The sequence below is a fragment of the Anoplopoma fimbria genome, chromosome 7 (assembly GCF_027596085.1).
Source record: "Anoplopoma fimbria isolate UVic2021 breed Golden Eagle Sablefish chromosome 7, Afim_UVic_2022, whole genome shotgun sequence".
Classification (NCBI taxonomy): Eukaryota; Metazoa; Chordata; class Actinopteri; order Perciformes; family Anoplopomatidae; genus Anoplopoma; species Anoplopoma fimbria.
This window is the reverse complement of record NC_072455.1, coordinates 8475709-8494206: the sequence shown is the minus strand read 5'-3', so window position 1 is coordinate 8494206 and position 18498 is coordinate 8475709. Positions and strand designations below refer to the sequence as shown.

At 45.6% G+C, this 18498-nt stretch overlaps 1 protein-coding gene across 1 annotated transcript in view; it reads left to right on the top strand.

The window, feature by feature from the left end:
* The window catches only part of jmjd1cb (jumonji domain containing 1Cb), a 101065-nt gene extending 84305 nt beyond the window's left edge, over positions 1–16760 (top strand). The window contains 18 exon segments of the mRNA XM_054600926.1: positions 5–167; positions 743–3344; positions 3925–4126; positions 5792–6006; positions 6098–6250; positions 7490–7579; positions 7739–7863; positions 8615–8849; positions 8981–9198; positions 9402–9749; positions 9876–10044; positions 10158–10248; positions 10912–11042; positions 11373–11495; positions 12410–12549; positions 12667–12834; positions 13375–13506; positions 15184–16760. Coding sequence (XP_054456901.1) covers positions 5–167; positions 743–3344; positions 3925–4126; positions 5792–6006; positions 6098–6250; positions 7490–7579; positions 7739–7863; positions 8615–8849; positions 8981–9198; positions 9402–9749; positions 9876–10044; positions 10158–10248; positions 10912–11042; positions 11373–11495; positions 12410–12549; positions 12667–12834; positions 13375–13506; positions 15184–15276 — 5398 coding nt within the window. The 3' untranslated portion in view covers positions 15277–16760.
* The last annotated feature ends 1738 nt before the right edge of the window (positions 16761–18498 follow it).

The window sequence follows — 18498 nt, the reverse complement described above, 5'->3', positions numbered from 1 at the left end:
GCAGAGATGTGGATAAGAAAGGCTTTATGGACCCGATCAGGACGTTGACACTGGCCCAGCTGAAGCAGGAGCAGACGGACCGGACTCGAACTCCCACAGGGAAAGACGTCCACCTCCACCGCCTCTACCTAGACCCCCACAGCAAGGCTCGCCTGGCAAATACACAGGTACACTACCGTACCTAGGTTTTATTATCAGCACTGTTGTTGTTGGAATCAGTAGCTGTAGCACTAATAGCAGTATCACAACAACATGAGTGGCTGTGTAGAAATCATTATCTTATTTCATAGATAAGCCTGAGCAAATACTTCATATGCTAAAATAAAAAGGATAACAAGGATCACACCTACATACAATCATTGAAACATGCTCATGGTGTGGAAGGTATGAATTTGCCCTACGGTAAGGAATTTGAGTGTACCGTACAGACCGTTAGAGACTAGAGATGAGCCGACTGAAACAGGGCGGTTTCATGACTGGCTGATCAGTTAAATTTTCTTCTGGTCACATTTCCACTTGTGTGCCACCGCATGATATATTTCCCTAGAACTTAATTCAGACCCTGGTCCCAGCTGACGAAAAGCAATGAATACCTCAAAAGGTGTCTGGTCCCAGGGCAAAGTTACTGCAGTCGAAAATGGGCTCATGTAAATCAAAAGACTAAAAATGTAAAATGTAGCAGTGCTGCAATCTGAAAATGAAAACAAACAGTCCTTAACAGCGTTTTCATTTTCTTGCACAGGATGCTGTTCAGGCAGCAGACCGGGCTAGTAAATACAAAGAGGAGAATCGGCAAATCCTGAAAGAGAGCATTGAGGTCGCTCCCTTCACCGCCAAGATCCAGCGCTCCGGTGACCCCGGGATGGACCGGGACAGAGAACGGTGCAGAGATCAAGCCTTCCCCGTCCGGTTAGCGGCTCTCACCTCCCCGAGCCCCAAGGCTAGCCACATCCATCCCCACGTCATCCAATCAGAAAAGAGCAACTACTTCACCACGCTGTCCAACAGCGTAGTAAATGAGCCTCCTAGACTCTACCCCTCTAAGGAGCTCAGCTCTTACTACGACAAAGTGTCTGGTGGAGCTCCAGGGGTGGTGGCCAGCGTCGGGGCCGCCGTGCCAAGCCAAGGAGCCCTGTCCCTGGGCAGCTATAGCTCAAAATCCTCCCTCTCCAAGCCCCCACCCCTCATTAAGCACCACCCGGAGGGAGGAGAGGGCTTAGCGGGGAAAATCACGGAGCAGCTCAGCCAGCAGGTGCCCCTAGTCCAGCAGCAACATCAGCACCACACGGGTGGTATGGACAGGATAGAACGCCGCAGCCCCGCCATTTCTCCTACCTCCTCTACATTGTCCTCCACAGTACCCAACCACCATCATCATCACCACCACCACCACCAACAACAACATCACCATCAACATCAACAGCAGCAGCAACAGCAGCAACAGCAGCAACAGCAGCATCACCAGCTCAGGGCAATGCCATCTCTCCACCGAGCGCCTGTCTTTAACCCGCCCACACAGCACGCACTGGATCGCAAGGAAGCTGCAGAGCGAGAGATGGAGCGGGAGAGGGAGCGGGAGAGGGAGCGGGAGAGGGAGAGGGAGCGGGAGAAGGAGAGGGAGCGCGAGAGAGAGAGAGCCGGTTACGGCGGACGCCTGTCCCCGCCGACCCTCACGCCCATCCAGCCGGTAAGCTTGGCGGCAGCCGGTAGCAAAACATCAGCGGAGCAGCAGAAGCCCCCCACGCTGCTGCCGGAAGGTCTTGGGAGCGCCGCCGCCATCACCTCCGTGGCCTCGGCCATCAGTGGGGAGATCATGACTTCATCCGTAGACGCGTGGAGACACGGAGAGATGATTCAGGAGAGAGGGGGAATGTCGAGGGGAAAGCCCCATTCCGCCATGGCATCGGTCATCGTACGTCCGTCGTCATCCCTCAAGTACGACAGTCTTGTTGGTGCTAACAAATCTGGTGCTATGATCTCTAAGGAACTCCCCCAGGGGAGGTTCTACCCAGCCAAGCTTCAGGGGGAAGGTCTGAGACTAGGGGAGAGTGTGAGAGAAGCTGTAGCCGGCAGGGTTATCATACCCAACTCAAACCTGGACGACATGTGTGTCCTGTATAAACATACTTCTATGCGTGGCATGCAGGGAACTATGGCACCCGGGATCACAAACTCTGTGTGCAGGACTGCCATTTCAGCCGCATCAGCTTTTGGCATACAGAGTGTCAGTGGGACAGCCATCCCCGAGCTGGGCTACTCAGTCTCAGCACATAAAACTGGCATTTGTGGCCGGGTGCTAAGTCACTCAGGACCAGGAGAGTACCAGGAGGGGTTAGGCTCCCGCACTACATCTCCAGGGGGGTCCCTGCCTCCCCCTAGTCCAGCAGGGACACCCCAGCCCAGTCCATGCCTCACCCCGACACCCAGCTGCATTTCTGGCTCCAGTCAGCCTTACTCCTCCTCCTTTGTCCACCTCAAGAAGCACAAAGCTGCCTTGGCTGCAGCCCAATCCAGAAGCAACTTCTCCACTGCGCCCACATCCGTAGCAACAGGAAACTGCTTCCTACCTGTGGATTCAGTCGACAAAACTCCCATTCGCAACTCGCCCCATCCTCCCTCCTCCAGCCAAGCCTCGTCATCTTTGGTGGACAGCAGTATCAGCAGCTCCAGTGGGAGCACAACAACAGGGAAGTCCAGTCCCCTGCCCAACGGTCAGACCTCCGGATCAGCTTCGACAAGCAGCGGTCAGCCCAGTAACTGCCACAAGCTGAAGAAAGCCTGGTTAACCCGGCACTCAGAGGAGGACAGGAACACAACTGCTACTACAAGCTCCACCAGTATTAAACCAGAGAAACCGCCCAGCACCAGCACCATCAGCACCATCACCACCATCACCACCACCGCCACCAGCACCAGCACAAGTAACACCGCGGCCATGTCAGAAATGATCAAACCCTGCACAGTCAATCTCAGTGCCTCCACCTCCAGCGAGGTGGAGCTGAGCAAAGACAGCAAAGCGGAGAGAGAGCGGCAGCTGGAGGAGAAGCTGGGAGGAGCAGCCACAGGGGGAGGAGGAGGGGAGGAAAGGAAAGCAGCTCCCTTATCAAGGAGAGGGAACAAACGGTCATACGAGTCCGCTTCAGAGAGCGGGGGAGACGACTCCGACGCCAGTGAGAGCAGGATGGAGGGCCGAGCCAAGCGCCAGCCTAAACCCACCTACAAGAAGAAACAGAATGACATGGCCAGGAGGAAGGGAGACAATGAAAAGGACGAGGATGACTTGAAGCCCAATGGCATCTTCCGATCAGCCCGAGAGAAGACGAAACTCAAACTAGCCAGCAGCAGTAAGTCTGACAGTCTTCTATAAATTGTTTCCCCAGCAGTGTTAGTCGGTCTCTCCCCCACGCTCAGCCCAAAGCCCATTGGTTCCCACTAAATAGAGTTTGTTAAAAACTCATGCTCTCATTTGTGGTTAACTTCTGTATGTGGGATTTGTTAAAAATAAGAATAAGTATTTACTCATCAACTATTACACATATCAGACATGTGTCAGCTTTTACCCCCATAAACTGACTGCCTTTGAAGAATTCTTAGAGGAAAGATTTCTCTAACTCAGTACTTCTAGATTTTAAACGATCCAAAAATGTGCATACAGAATATGCTAAATATAGTCCACAAAAATAGGGACTTGTAATTGGAGATAAACTGCTGGAGAAGGGAAGTGAAATGAAGTGAAATAACTTTGACTAGTCTGTGATATTCTGCATAGAAATGTCAGCTCTCGAGACCAAAAAGATCAATTTGCTCCCTTGTACCTGTCCTTAGCAGATGGTGTCTCTGACGCCAGGTTTTTGAGCGACTCTTTAATGATCATGATGAAATTTAGGGAACTGTCAGTGACTTAATCAGGGCGTCTCTTCTCAGATGGGATCCCCCGCTCCGTCCTGAAGGACTGGAGGAAGGTGAAGAAGCTGAAGCAGACGGGGGAGTCGTTCCTGCAAGACGACTCGTGTGCCGAAATCGGGCCCAACCTGCAGAAGTGTCGGGAGTGCAGGGTGGTGCGCAGCAAGAAGGGAGAGGAGCCGACGCACTCCCCCGTCTTCTGTCGCTTCTACTATTTCAGACGGTAACACGCTTTTTTCTTTCCCTTACGCTTTTCCAGGGTTTTCCCTCTGGTGTCCTGCATGTGACAACACTGTCAAATGCACCCATCAACCCTACATACATTATTAACTGAAGATCCTGTGGGATCCTGGAACTCTACAGTATGTAGCTGCTGCAGCTGTAATAACCCCCCAACTTCTCCTCAAACACGTATGTAGATGCAGCAAACAATTGCTCCATGATGCATTGTACCTTCGCTTTAGATTTCTCTGAAGCGTGCAAGAATAACACAGGGAGAGAAGAGGAGAGGAGAGGAGAGGAAAGGAGAGAAAAGAAAAGGAAAGGAGAGGAGAGGAGAGAAAAAGAGAGGAGAGGGAAAGGACGTCGTGATCTTGTCAGAAACCCTGCCCTAGCTACAACTCATAGATTATTCATCATACGGCTTGTGCAGTATGTACTGCTTCTGTCTGTGTTCCTTTCTCTCTAAAACACGCACAGTGACTGTGAATGCACATTGAACACACACACACACACACACACACACACACACACACACACACACACACTTACACTTGAGTTGGATAAGCAGCAGCTGCAGTCTGGGGTCTAACAGGGTAAATCTGCCAAAGAGGATTTTCTGCTCTATAATCTTTTTCCTCACTGCAGAACTGCTGCTGCAGCAATCTCTCCCTCTCTCTGTCTCTCTCTCTGTGTCTCCCCCTCCCCTACTCTCTGCATCTCCACTTCTAATTCTTGCTCTCCCTCACCCTATCTCACCTCCTCCCTGTCTGAGCCATAAACATTCACCTGAGCTGACTGGGTTGTTTGAGGACACCATAGACGGTGGGAGATGGCTCATCTAGAAAGGAGGGCATATGCAGTGTTTTACTGGCACTGACACATGGGCGTTTTATACTTATGAGGATTACTTATTGATATATAATATTTATACTTTTTTATATCCGTTCACAATAGGAGTACTTTAGGTATTTGAACTGCTTGGAAATACACTGATACATCAGGATGAAGAGGATGCTTATAAGGGCTTTAGAAATATTTGCAGCTGCATCCTTTAAATATGCATCTGGAGTAAGGGCTGTTGGAATAGTTCCTATTGATTAATTTCCCTAAACGGAACTTTAAACTTAGACTAGTCAACTAGCCTTAAGGTGCCTTCACACCAAACCTGTTTGGTCCGGTTGACATCAACTCAGGTCTGTTTGCCTAGTTATTACGGTTAGTTTGTGATGGTGTGAAAGCAGTGCGGATTAAACAACCGAGCAGAGACTGCTTATAAAGGTGGATCTCTAAAGGAGTGCAGATTATGTAAATATGAAATTGAAATGTGTACATTAATCAAATAATAAACTTGATAAGTTTTAATGATGAGTGTCTTTGGTGCTGACTAGCGAGGCAAGAAATGTTTATTCACTCACATTTCTACTTCAGAGTGGTGATGTGAGGAGATGCAACCATAATGTACTGATATTTAACTGGTGACATTTCTGTAATTTAAGCAGCATGCAAACATGTTGTAATGTGGTGCGCAGTGTGCTCAAGAGGTTTTTCATTTGTCTCCATGTATAAGCCCAAGAGGATCCTTTATCTGGCTGTCCCCAGTTTACATGTCATATTTTGCTCTTTACTGGACAAACTGTGTGCATTAACCCTGTTTCCTCCCATCCAGGCTGTCCTACAGTAAAAACGGGGTCCTCCGGATGGATGGCTTCTCCAATCCGGACCAGTTCGACGACGAAGCCCTGTCCCTCTGGGTCCCCGGGCTGATGGAGGAGAGCCATCTCGACCAAACCACAGCCAAGTACATCCTCAGCTTCATCGGAGACAAGTTCTGTCAGATGGTTGTGACCGAGAACACTGCAGCCACCTGGGTCAAGAAGGATGGTGAGCTATCGTTTTGAACCTGCTGACACTTTGATTCAATAACCCTGACTGCTTTTTGTTTCAATTTATTTCATTTTGTGTGATTTTTCAGCCAAGTTGGCGTGGAAGCGAGCTGTGAGGGGGGTGAGGGAGATGTGCGACGCCTGCGAGGCGACACTCTTCAACATCCACTGGGTCTGTCAGAAGTGTGGCTTTGTTGTCTGCCTTGACTGCTACAAGGCCAAGGAGAGAAGGAGCTCCAAAGGTCAGTTGTGTGTATGTTTGGACAGACGAGCCGGCTATGCAAGGATTCTTGCGCGCGCTCATATCACACGAAGTCAGCGTGCAGACCGCTACCGGTCAGCGAGGATGAACCGCCACATCAAAAGTAGCCTCAAAAGGTCATACAGCATATATAAAATGTCAAGTCGTACTTACTTCTTTAGACTTTTGGTGCTGCGATCTTTTTATTTATTTATTTTTTGTATGTACTGGCTTGGTCTAGGTTCCAAGGTTTCTGGACCTGGTAACAAAGGTGGCAGTAAGACGTAAAAAAGTTTTTATTATGCGTGGTAAAAGTTAAAGGACCAGTGTTTAGCATTTAGGGGGATCTATTGGCAGAAATCCAATACAATATTAATAAGTATGCTTTCTTTGTGTATAATCACCTAAAACTTAGAGTTGCTGTGTTCTCGTTAGCTTAAAATGAGCCCTTCATATCTACATTGGGAGCTGGTCATCTACACGGAGTCCACAGTGATGCACCTCCATGTTTCTACGGTAAATTCAGAATCGGTGCTTCATCTGATCGGCTCTTGCGATCGGCTTTTGTAAAGATCACCATTCAAACTATGTATAATGAATATCAGCTGAGAGCAGTCGATGGGAGCACGTCGTTCCTTGAACAAGGCAGTAAACCAGAAAAAAAAGCAAAGCCAACAGAAAATTAAATGAAGGCATGTCGTTAAAATTCAAACGCCTCTTGAGTGGACATAGCGCTTCGAAATGCGGCACCAAAACTCTTTGAGGTCAAGGAAAGTGCCACTTGTATTTTAAATCTATGAGTTATCGATTAATATGTATCCGTCCATCAAAAATAAAACTAACCAAAACTGACACCGCTAGTTTTAATTCAGCAAAAAATTGGAAAACCAACTATATGATCTTAACCTGAAAGCTACCTGACAAACGCTTCTGTTACTGACTTGTTTGCGGGTTGCAAACGTGGATTCACCGACTATCACAGTCCAAATGAACACATTACATTACATTACATTACATTACAGTCATTTAGCAGACGCTTTATAATGTATAATTTACTGCATAACCTTTCCACAGGTTGTTTAAGTAAGAGAAAGCATTTCTGGAATCGTTCAGACAGACAGTGAAGAACTAAGCAGCATCAACACGATAGAACTCCTGGGTTTGCTGCAGGCTCATACAGTCACATGGTCATTGTGGCGTTAATACAGTAACTGATGTGCATCTCCCTCTGTGTGATCAGATAAAGAACTCTACGGCTGGCTGAAATGTGTGAAAGGCCAACCCCACGACCACAAACACCTGATGCCCACACAGATCATACCTGGCACAGGTACAGTCCACACTCTACGCTGACATCATTTCACTGCAGTAAAGCGATAACCATCACACCAATAGCCCTCCGGTATCATGTTCCATTTTGATAAAGGTCCTGCTTTTCTTTCCTGAAGTGTTTAAATTCTGCTCCTATTTTTTCTTTGGACGTTTTCAGTGCTGTCAGAGTTGGTGGCTTCCATGCATACTCTGAGAGAAAAACACAACATCAAACCCCACTGTCCCTGCACCAACAAGCAGAACCTCCTCACCAAACTACCGGCCACCAACGGAGTCTCACAGGTACCGCTGTAATCACACATTATACGATCATACCATAATCATAACACATTCTAAAGCATTTGATAACGACTTATAATGTCCGGTAACATAATACTTCATAATTGATGTAATTCCCATAGTTGTAACACATTATATTATTTCAGTTAGAATGCATTATAATCAGTTCAAATGTATTATAATGTGATTATAAGCTACTCTAGGTGGTCTTTGTTTTCTTAAAGTAAAGTGAAGAAAAAAAATATAATTTCCACTTTACTGAAAGTCAAAAATGATCATTTAGAGTTATCAATATTTACGAGTGCTATAATTAAACAGTGCTATAATGTGTTATAGACAAGGCTGCGTAGAAAGTGCTACTGGAACTTCTTGTTAATGGTGCTTACAGACACGTGTTGATTTGTAAAGGCCACAACAGACACCATGTTAACAGGTCTGAAGAGTAGCAGCTTGATTCCATTCAAGCCTTTTATTCAACCAAAATGAAAAAAATAAATCCGGTGCAAAAGAAGTTCAGCATTTTATTTTATTTCAGGTATGCAGTATATAAACACATGCGCAAATTATTTCAGTGAGTTGGAGTCATACTGTAGTACTGAATGATTCAGGTAGTTGTTTTACATGTTGGTAGATCTGGAGGATGAGCACTTGTTTGAAGAGTCTTTTCACCGTCTCTCTCTCTCTCTGACTTTCTTTCACAAAGGATCCCAAGTTGATTTGAGCTTGTGAGTAACCCTCACCCTTTCTCTACCAGGTTCTGCAGAATGTCCTGAACCACAGTAACAAACTGTCTCTGGTGAAGGCTGAGCAAGGATCTCAGCAGAACTCTGACCAAGGAGGAACCAAGGTGGAGACCAACGGGGGAGGCGGTGGGGGAAGCAGTCCGGGCAGCGATGCGGGAAGTGCTCCCGTCACCCCGCCTGAGTCCCAGTCGCCTCTGCACTTCCTGGCTGACCTGGCAGAGCAGAAATCCAGGGAGGAGAAGAAAGGTGAGGGGAAGGGATCCATTTGATCGCCTTTGTGGCTCCTCCTAGATTACCCCGTTCCCTCATGAAGTCATTCTGTATACTTCACCTCAGGATAGTACGTTGTCAGTAACCTCCTCCTCTTTTGCTCGCAGAAAACAAGTTGGTGCTGCTTGGTAAATCAGTGAAGGAAGACAAGGTGGGGGACAGCCTGGAGGTCTTGCAGCAGTGTAAAACCACCTCGCTGGTGGCCAACAGTACAGAGCAGGGCTCTACACTCCGAGACCTGCTAACCACCACCGCAGGGAAGCTGAAGCTGGGCTCTACCGACGCAGGAATTGCCTTCGCGCCAGTCTACTCTACTGCGTCACAGGTACACACACCGAGACCTTTCTGATGTCATTGAGAGTCTGTTTACTGCCTCTGTAAAGAGAACCCCACTGTAAAACAAATGTGTGCCATATATATACATAGAATATTATAAACATAATAGCATGTTTTCCATGGATATTCATTCATTCTACAAAAGCAGCATCAACATTACACCTGTAACTATTGTTTGTCCTCACACTATAGACTGGAAAAGGTGGGAGGACCATGCCTAATATCCTTGATGACATCATTGCATCTGTGGTTGAGAACAAAATCCCTGCCAGCCGCCAAAGTATCACCTCCAAGCTGTCAATAAAGCACGAGCCCGTCACCCCGGTTAACAACAACACCCCTGCCCCTGCTATCGCTGAGGACGCCAAACCAGACAGGAAGAAGTTGGTGCACGTTACTGCGGCAGTGCCAGAGGAATCGACCAATCAGTATCCAGATATTCCCCACTGCTGGTTAAACAACAGACGGTTACTGTGGCTCAAAGATCACCGCAACCAGAACAACTGGAAGCTGTTCAGAGAGTGCTGGAGACAAGGACAGGTACACATCAGTCCTACTAACAGCAGCAGTAGCTGTAGTCATAGTAACAGTGTTACTATGACAGTGTATTACAGTGTGTTGAAAGTCACGAGTGATAACGACAGCCATCTGTTTGTGTTTGTCCAGCCTGTGTTGGTTTCGGGGATCCATAAGCGACTGAACGGCGGCCTGTGGAAAGCTGAATCCTTCAACCAGGAGTTTGCGGACCATCAGGGAGACCTCCTCAACTGTAAAGACCAGGTGGTGTCCAACTCCGGGATCAAGGAGTTCTGGGATGGATTTGAGGACATCACCAGTGAGTTCATCTCCGTTCTCTTCATTCACCGTTTGCTTGATTAGATAGCTAATGAGAGGATGTCACCACAAACCAGGAATCAGTGACTAACTAAACTCTTCTTACTTGCTCAGAGCGGCCAAAGTCCAAGGATGGAGAACCGATGGTCTACAGGCTGAAGGACTGGCCGTCTGGAGAGGAGTTCATGGCCCTCATGCCCTCAAGGTACGCATACACACTTAAAGAATAACTTTACCCTGGAACCTATTCTCCCATGTTTTTTAGGTTCCAGTTCAATTTAGCGGTCCAGTATTGAGGGAGAACGCTGCAGGCGACAGTCGCCAAACGGGCTCAGATTGTTATTATAAGTGTCTAATAGCATCATGGGGGGGGAAAAAATACGGAGAAATAAAATAAAATATTTTTTTTCCTTGAGTTAGACACAACAAACAGAAAGTGAAAGGTAAAGAAAGAGGTTTCATTTCTCTGTAGCTTCTTCTCTGTAACGTTATTAGACACTGATAACAATATGATCCTGTCAGAGACAGAAACGAGCACTTCTAGTGGACATTGTTGACAGTGAGTTGCCCTGAGGGATTACATTGCAGCCCGTTTAGCGTGCAGCTTTATCTGCAGCTTTCTTCCTCAATACTGGATCAATTTCAAAAAAATGTGACATAAAATTCGTCGTTCAGACATAAAAACATGAAAAAAGGGTTAAAGAATACCAAAGTTACCATTTACCTTAATGCAGTTGAAGCTCAAGCTTTCCAACCAAATATATAAATGCAAACCTCTAATTTGCTAAGAAAAAATGCTGCTGATAATAATGCATTTCTTGTCTTAAGAAGTGATTGTGAGTCCATCTAAAAGAGTGTTTCTTTGCAGATATGATGACTTGATGAAGAACCTGCCCCTGCCAGAGTACTCTGATCCAGAGGGAAACCTCAACCTGGCCTCCCATCTGCCATCTTTCTTTGTCCGGCCGGATCTGGGGCCCCGACTGTGCTGTGCCTACGGTACGGATGGAGATGAACAGCAGATCTAACTGCAGAAATGATGGCCTCAGAAATGAAGAGTTAGACGGCCTGAGAGCTCAGAAGATAAATAGTATACCTAATCAGAAGTACCTGTAGCCCCACCCTAGTTAACTGATACATCTGTACCTGACAAACATCTGGATTCAGGGTTTAACCTGATGGTTCTGCCCATATATACCTTTAATACCTGTGTGTAGTTCAGAATGATTTGATCTGATCAACAAAGCTTCCAGCTAATATTAAGTAGAGTATATGTTCTAGAATATCTCTCCCCTTCTTCTTATGAATCACTTGGTTGCCTCCCTGCAGGTGTAGCTGCATCTCAGGACCAGGACTTCGGAACCGCCAACCTCCACGTGGAAGTCTCCGATGTCGTCTCCGTTCTGGTCTACGTAGGAGTGGCCAAAGGCAATGGGGTCCTGTCCAAAACTGGTAAGGGTTCTTGGAGTCAGTTAAGTGATCAACTCACAGACTGTGTGGACTAACATGAAAGCATTCTCAAATACTGTGAACCGGAGGGAAAGGGTCAATAGCCAGATGAAGGAATGAATAAAGGTGCCAGACCTCTTCATCTGAGCTGGAGCAGCCAGAGGCAGTGAGGTGGATCCAATGCTGTTGGCAACATGCAGCTAAATACCTCTCTCACCACTTATTGAATGTGGACCTAGAGACTCACTACTGCTCTGCTCTCCTCCTCCCCCGCTGATAAACAGACACGCTCATCGTCCTTGGAAATATACCAAAAGTTGTCTTCAAAGAGTCGACTTGTCTTTAAACTGTTTCCAAACAGAGTTAGGCTCCTATTTGTGATTTTCATTTGAAATATTATGAAAAAATGGAAATCAATATGTGGCGGTCAATGCTGGTATACTGGCCGGTTGCCACAAATGAATGAGTGGATGGGCAACACTATAACCTTCATGTGTAGTGTGTCATCCTGCTGCTTTAGGTATGTGAGGGTCTGTTTGTTAGAGTGACAGAAAGAAACTCCTGACTAGTTTTATTCTTTATACCCCTTTGATCTGCGAAATTCAAAAATGGATGCTTTAAGAACCACAATTCCTACCACAGTGGTCCTTAATGGAAGATAAAGAGAGGCCGCGCCTTCTTAGAAAACATTCTCTTTTGCATTAATCATTGATAAACAGTATTTTAAGAATCAATATTTTTTGAACTTGTTTGAACAGCAGAACTGTGGGTGTTGGATGGGTTTGTTTTTGACTTAAAGGCTAAATAGTGAACAATTATTTAATGAATTGGGGAAAAACAACAACAATCAATTCATTCAGTGCAGCCTCAGTAACACGTGTGTGTGTGTGTGTGTGTGTGTGTGTTTGTGTTTGAAGGTGTTCTGAAGCGTCTGGAGGAGGAGGATCTCGACGAGGGGGTCCGAAGGAGGCTCAAAGACTCCAGTGAGACACCGGGGGCTCTGTGGCACATCTACCTCAACAAAGACATGGACAAGGTCCGGGAGTTCCTGCACAAGGTCAGCATGAATAAAGATAACTAATGACGTATAATAAGAAGAATAAAAATGTATCAACATCCACCTCACCACCGCCTCTCTCTCTCTCTATCTCCTCCACCACCTCGGCTCTGCAAGGAGCAGGGATCAGACGTGACAGCGGACCAGGACCCGATCAGAGAGCAGGGCTCCTACCTGAGCAGGAAGCAGCGTCAGCGGCTGCTGGATGAACACGGAGTCCAGGGCTGGACTGTGGTTCAATTCCTGGGAGACTCTGTGCTCATACCAGCAGGGGCCATGCACCAGGTATATAGAATACTCACACATGACCTCCTCCAGTTTGAGTAGCGTTGACCGGCTGTTTTAGGAAGTTATTAAGCCTTAAGGGGTGATTTTTAAAGTTTCACATCTTCAGTAGGGATCAATGGGCTTGGAGCGTCACAGACTGCATAGGGAAGTACTGAGAGACTGAGTATCTCATTATTGGTCCTGGTCATTTCATGGGCCTTATTGAAAATGAGAAAAATATAGAATAACATCTGCCTTATTCTTAAAATTATTTCTAGTTAAGATGAATTGAATTGACACTTCATGCATCTTCACAGCCCTTCGTAGTCTTTTTTTACATAAATTAAAAGCACATTTTTCCAACATCAGATGTCACCAATCACATTTGTGCTGTAAATCATATTGAATGTATTTCACATTTGTGATATATTTTTTTATGACAGTGCTGTAGTTCAACAAGACAACATGTCCCTTTTGATTGTATCCAATGTTATCTGAGTCCCGTGGGTCAGAAACATGTCCTCACATCCTCTCTCTCTCTCTACGTCCCGTCGTCAGGTCCAGAACCTCCACAGCTGTGTCCAGGTCATCAACGACTTTGTGTCTCCCGAGCACGTGGCCAACTCCTTCCACCTGACCCAGGAGCTCCGTCCCAGCAAAGAGGAGGTCAACTACGAGGATAAACTACAGGTGATGGGCCGCAGCTCAATCTGCCGTCATTTAACACGGCATAGGATGGAGACGCTTTTTATTAGATTAGAGAGTCCCTCTCACAATGACATCATTACTGTGATTTTGGGCAGTGCAGCTGTGCTGTTAAAGGGATAGTTCAGGTGTTTTGAAGTGGGGTTTTATGAGGTTCTTCTCCATAGTCGCTGTATTACAAACAGTAGATGGAGTTTCTAGAATCTGATAGGAGTATCAGCACGGGAGCAAAGCAATGTACTGCTGTAGACGTATTTTAGACACCTGAAAAAAAATCGTAATGCTCAGTGCACGCTATATGAACAATATTTTTGCCGTGTTATCATGCAGTGATCTCTGAGCATGTAACACAATAACACCAACAAGCTAACTGATAAAGGCAGCCGTAGACCAGCAACTCCTGTGTTCTGCCAGGTAAAATTACAGTGTTTTCAAATGGAGTCTGGTGTTTCTTTGGTGAGAGCCTAGACAACGGCTTCAGTTCTCCGTCAGAACAGGCTGTCTGACGGCAAAGCAAACCTTTGGAAATATTCTAAATGAAGCGTTCACTTAGACTGATATTGATTCTTTCAGGTGTGTAAAATACGTCTACAGCAGTACACTGCTCTGCTGGTCAGTTTCTGTTATAGCACACTGACTATGGAGAATTACCTCATACAACCCCACTTCAAAACTCCCCCTCTCTCCTGTGTGCGTGCGTGCGTGCGTGCGTGCGTGCGTGCGTGCGTGGGACAAATAGAGTGGTAGAGTGAGTCATCATCATTGATGTTCTCTGGACATGGAGTCCCTGAACACACTCACACACACACACACTCAGGATAGTAAACTTGCCGTAGTGATTCCGGCGCCATGCGCACGCCCCAGATAATGACATCATCACGGCTTGATCACGGAAATGGTGCTTGGTTGCGTACCCTCTGACTTTTTGAAACTAAGCGATATGAACATGTTTTGAAACATTAACATTAGGAGTCTTTTAAATTCTTTAGAAACAGGTCTAGTATTTTTTTTACAAGCTAAATTTAATTGTTTACAGGTTATTCAACCGTCATTAGTTAATAATGCATGTAATACTTAACGTGTTTCCTTACAGGGCTTGTCTGCATTGAGGAGGTTGGTTTCACAGATGTTTTAGAATCAGTGAAAGGAATGAAGAATAGTAGTTTCTTAATGACTCCCTGACCAGGATTCTGCTATTCCAGTCATCCTGAAGTTTCTAAACTTCTTCCATGTTACATTGATGGCTTTTTTCCACGGGTCTATGCCTGGACACAGCTCTATCTCAGACAGTGAGTGCTGTGTGAGAGTGTGTGAAAATGATCCCTCTGAAATAACGTCCACTCATTGGTCAGGTGCCCTTTAAATCCCAGCGTAGCACAAACATAACACAAAAATGTCGACTATGCAGAGCTACAGCAAACTTCTGATAACATTCTCACTCTCAATCATTCAACTGGATATTAATTATGATTCATTACGTCCAGAATGAACACGGTGTTTAAGACTGACCTGAGAACAGTATCCTTTCAACAGTAACACTCTGTGTTCAGTTCAACACTCATTGACACTTCAGGTCCTGTGCATAGGTTATAGCCACAACATGTAGTGATGGAACTGTGCATCAGTGCAACTGTGACAACTCTTCCTCCTCCTCTTCCTCAGGTGAAGAACATTCTGTACCACTGTGTGAAGGAGGCGGTGAGCGCCCTGAAGAGGAGCGGCTCTGAGGAAGACAACGAGGAGGAGAACTCATGACACCCCCTGAGCCTCGTCCGCGCCTTCCAGAGAGGGACCCGACTCCCACCGGCACCTCGCTCTCCCCGCGCCCGCCTCCTCGAGCGCAGGGCCGTGTCACGTGACAGGCTGTCGGGTCTGAGCTGGTCACATGACCCGCTGGGACCTCCCGGCATGCGAGGCACGCCCGCATCACATCACATCCAGGTGGCCCCCGTCGTCACCCCCAAACCTTCAGTGCCAAGAGGAGACGAACACGAGACCGGAGGGGCCGCCAGACCGACAGGGATTAAACCTCAGCTACCACACACTCACAGGGAGGACCGAGGGATTATGGGAAACAGAGGACAGCACGCAGGTTAGGAAGCCTTATAAAAAGCCACTATGCTGGAGTGATACAGCACTACGAGCCTCCACCGAAACTCTTTAGTGTGACTGTTGGCGTTTCCATGGAGACTCCTGTCAGATGCAGTTCACAGGTTGGACCCTCCGCGGAGGTTTAATCCCTGTCTGTAGCAGCAGCCGACGCGACGTCGCAGAGAGAAGATGTCGCTGATTAAGACAGCATCACCAGCAGCAAGCAGCATCAGGATCCAAACTGTCATCTCTGCTGTTTAAAAAAAAAAAAAAAAAAAATCCAGAACAAAAAAGATTTTGGGGAGGGAAAAAATAAAAAATGCAACGCGTAAATCTCAGATGTTTCGGGCGGCGAGCTTTGCTGCTCCCTCGTTTGTTGTTCCGTCTGTAATCTGTCTGTCCTTGTCCTTTTTTCTTCTAGTTCTATCTGTCCGTCGCTGTTTTTGTTCTTCATTTTCTTTTTCACACAAACATTGTTTTATTTTCCTCTGTGAAGATGTATTTATTTTATAGCTGTATGATACGCAATGTTATTGAGACAAAAAAGCATTCATGTAAATGTGACTTGTACAGTTTTTTTGTGTTTTTTCTTTAGTATGTGGTTTTCAGTTGTAATACGGCTCTACTGTGATGGAGGACACACACACACACACACACACACACACACACACACACACACACACACACACACACCAGCTAATGCCTGTAACTTTGGGAAACATTGATGCTCTACAGTCCTCATGCCATAAATACATTTTTTTTTTTCAAATGAACTGCCAAACTATTGTAAAGACTGTGTAAAGTTGTATTATGTAAAGACAGAACAAAAATGGCTTATATACACTTCAGCATTTTATGGAAAAAAAAATATTTGCTGTAAAAAACATTTACAGAAAAGATGTAATTTATTTAAGGAAAGAATGAATTGTCCTGTTTTTTTGTTCAGTTAAGATTTACTATGGTGAAGTTTTGAAGTTAAAAGATAAATGAAAATGTTTACTATAATGTGTAAATATATACATATATATACATTCACTGAGGTATTTTTTTAAAACATGGCTTGCTTCAATTTCAAATTTTAAAGTGCAAGTGTTACATGCTTTGTACATTGAAGTTCAAAAGGGTTTTACATTTTCCATTAAAATGGATTTATCAAACGTATGGTGTTGTTTTTCATGATTGGGCTCTCGTGAAGGACCTAGAAATTTGGTTATAAAAACGGTTCTCACAATGAGTTTACATATTTTTTGGTCTTTCATTTAGTGTACTGGGTGACCAAATGGTTAACTAATAACTAACATTTTTGGCTGATGGATGCTTTCATGGAAAAAATCCACAGTAAGAGAAAAAAAGAAAAAAGTTATTTAATTTTACACGGTAATTAAGTACATTTCCCAGGCCTTTTTTGTCCCATAACAAATGTAAGCATGCATACTGTAAATACATTAAAGAAGGGAAATGTTGCGCATCACAACAATCTAAAAGATGATGGTTTCAGTTTTTACAAACTGGGGAAATGAGGAGTTTGATTCTGTGTCAGGGTCCCTAAACAAGTTAGTAAATATGAAATGCGCATCTATCCAGCTAACAATTAAGTAACAAGAAAATGAATATCTACAGGCAATGCTCAATCTTTAAAATAGTTAAAAGTAAATGGGAGAACTTCTGGGAGGGGGGGTAAAGGTGAATCTACATGCTATGAATTGGCTGTGTTCAGGGGATTTGCACTGTGTGGCTGTCAGCACCAGGTGGTGCTGTTATGCCATGTTACTCATGTTTGCTGTTAAGACGTTACCTTTCCTTAAACCAGGCTGGAGTAAACAGTGTCCCAATCCAGCGGCTGCATCCTTCGGAGGGTGTATTTGTAGACCGATTGCGTCACAGCGGCCGCGACGAGGCTGTCCCATTTCGAAGACTCCTCCTAATGCGGCCGACAAATGCAGCCTACTTTTCCCAGATTGGGAGGATACAACTGATGGATCCTTCACGGCCCAACATATCCCAAGATTCATTGCGTGCCGGTGGAGTTGATTTTTTTTTTTTTATCGACATGGCGACTAGTGGACCAGCAACAGGAGAATTCACATTTAAATGTAATTATTGGGATTTCAACTCAAGTGAATATCTACATATACAAGTGTTAAAACTAAATACAAAGGACCTGATCAGATCACACTTATGTTAAAATGATCGGTTAACTTACGTGATGCTATTAACTAACCAGCTAACGCTACCGAGAGCCGCTGCGCTATTTATAGCAGCTCGTCCACTTTAATCTTTTAACTTAGCTTTACCTCTTTTATGACAACTGCAGCTGGTTGCTAGGAGATGGGCAAACAGGTGGGGGCGCGAAAAGCTGGTGACGCAAACAGGAAATCCTCTGTCGACAAGAACGTCTCATTTCGGGGACTGCTCGGTCCAGCCTTCGCGGTATTCAGGACCCGGCCGACGTAGACCGCAAAGGCTGGTTTCTCTGAAGGCTGCAGCCGCTGGATTGGGACACAGCTAGTCAAATGAACTTGAATTAAATCTGACACGTCATGTTTGGTGATTGACAGCAAGGGCAACCAATCCAAGCAGACTTCTATATCATTATTTGGAGGACACCACCAATCTTTTACATCTCCACAAGTGTCATTGTCACTTGTTCAGTTTTGCGCCCAAAACCCCAAATCCAGACTAAATTCTGATTCTGAGCAGGTTTTTGGTGTGGAATGTGTTCGCAATGGAAAAGTGGCAAGATAGAGTGTAAAGAATTGTGGGACATCGTGGAAATCAAAGGCTCGAGGGCTTTTCCGTCCAGCGTGTCGTCCGCAGAGGGCCTGACTAACTGTCACTGCACTTCCTGGATGCTGGGCCGGTAAATCGCCTTTAATACTATTGCCA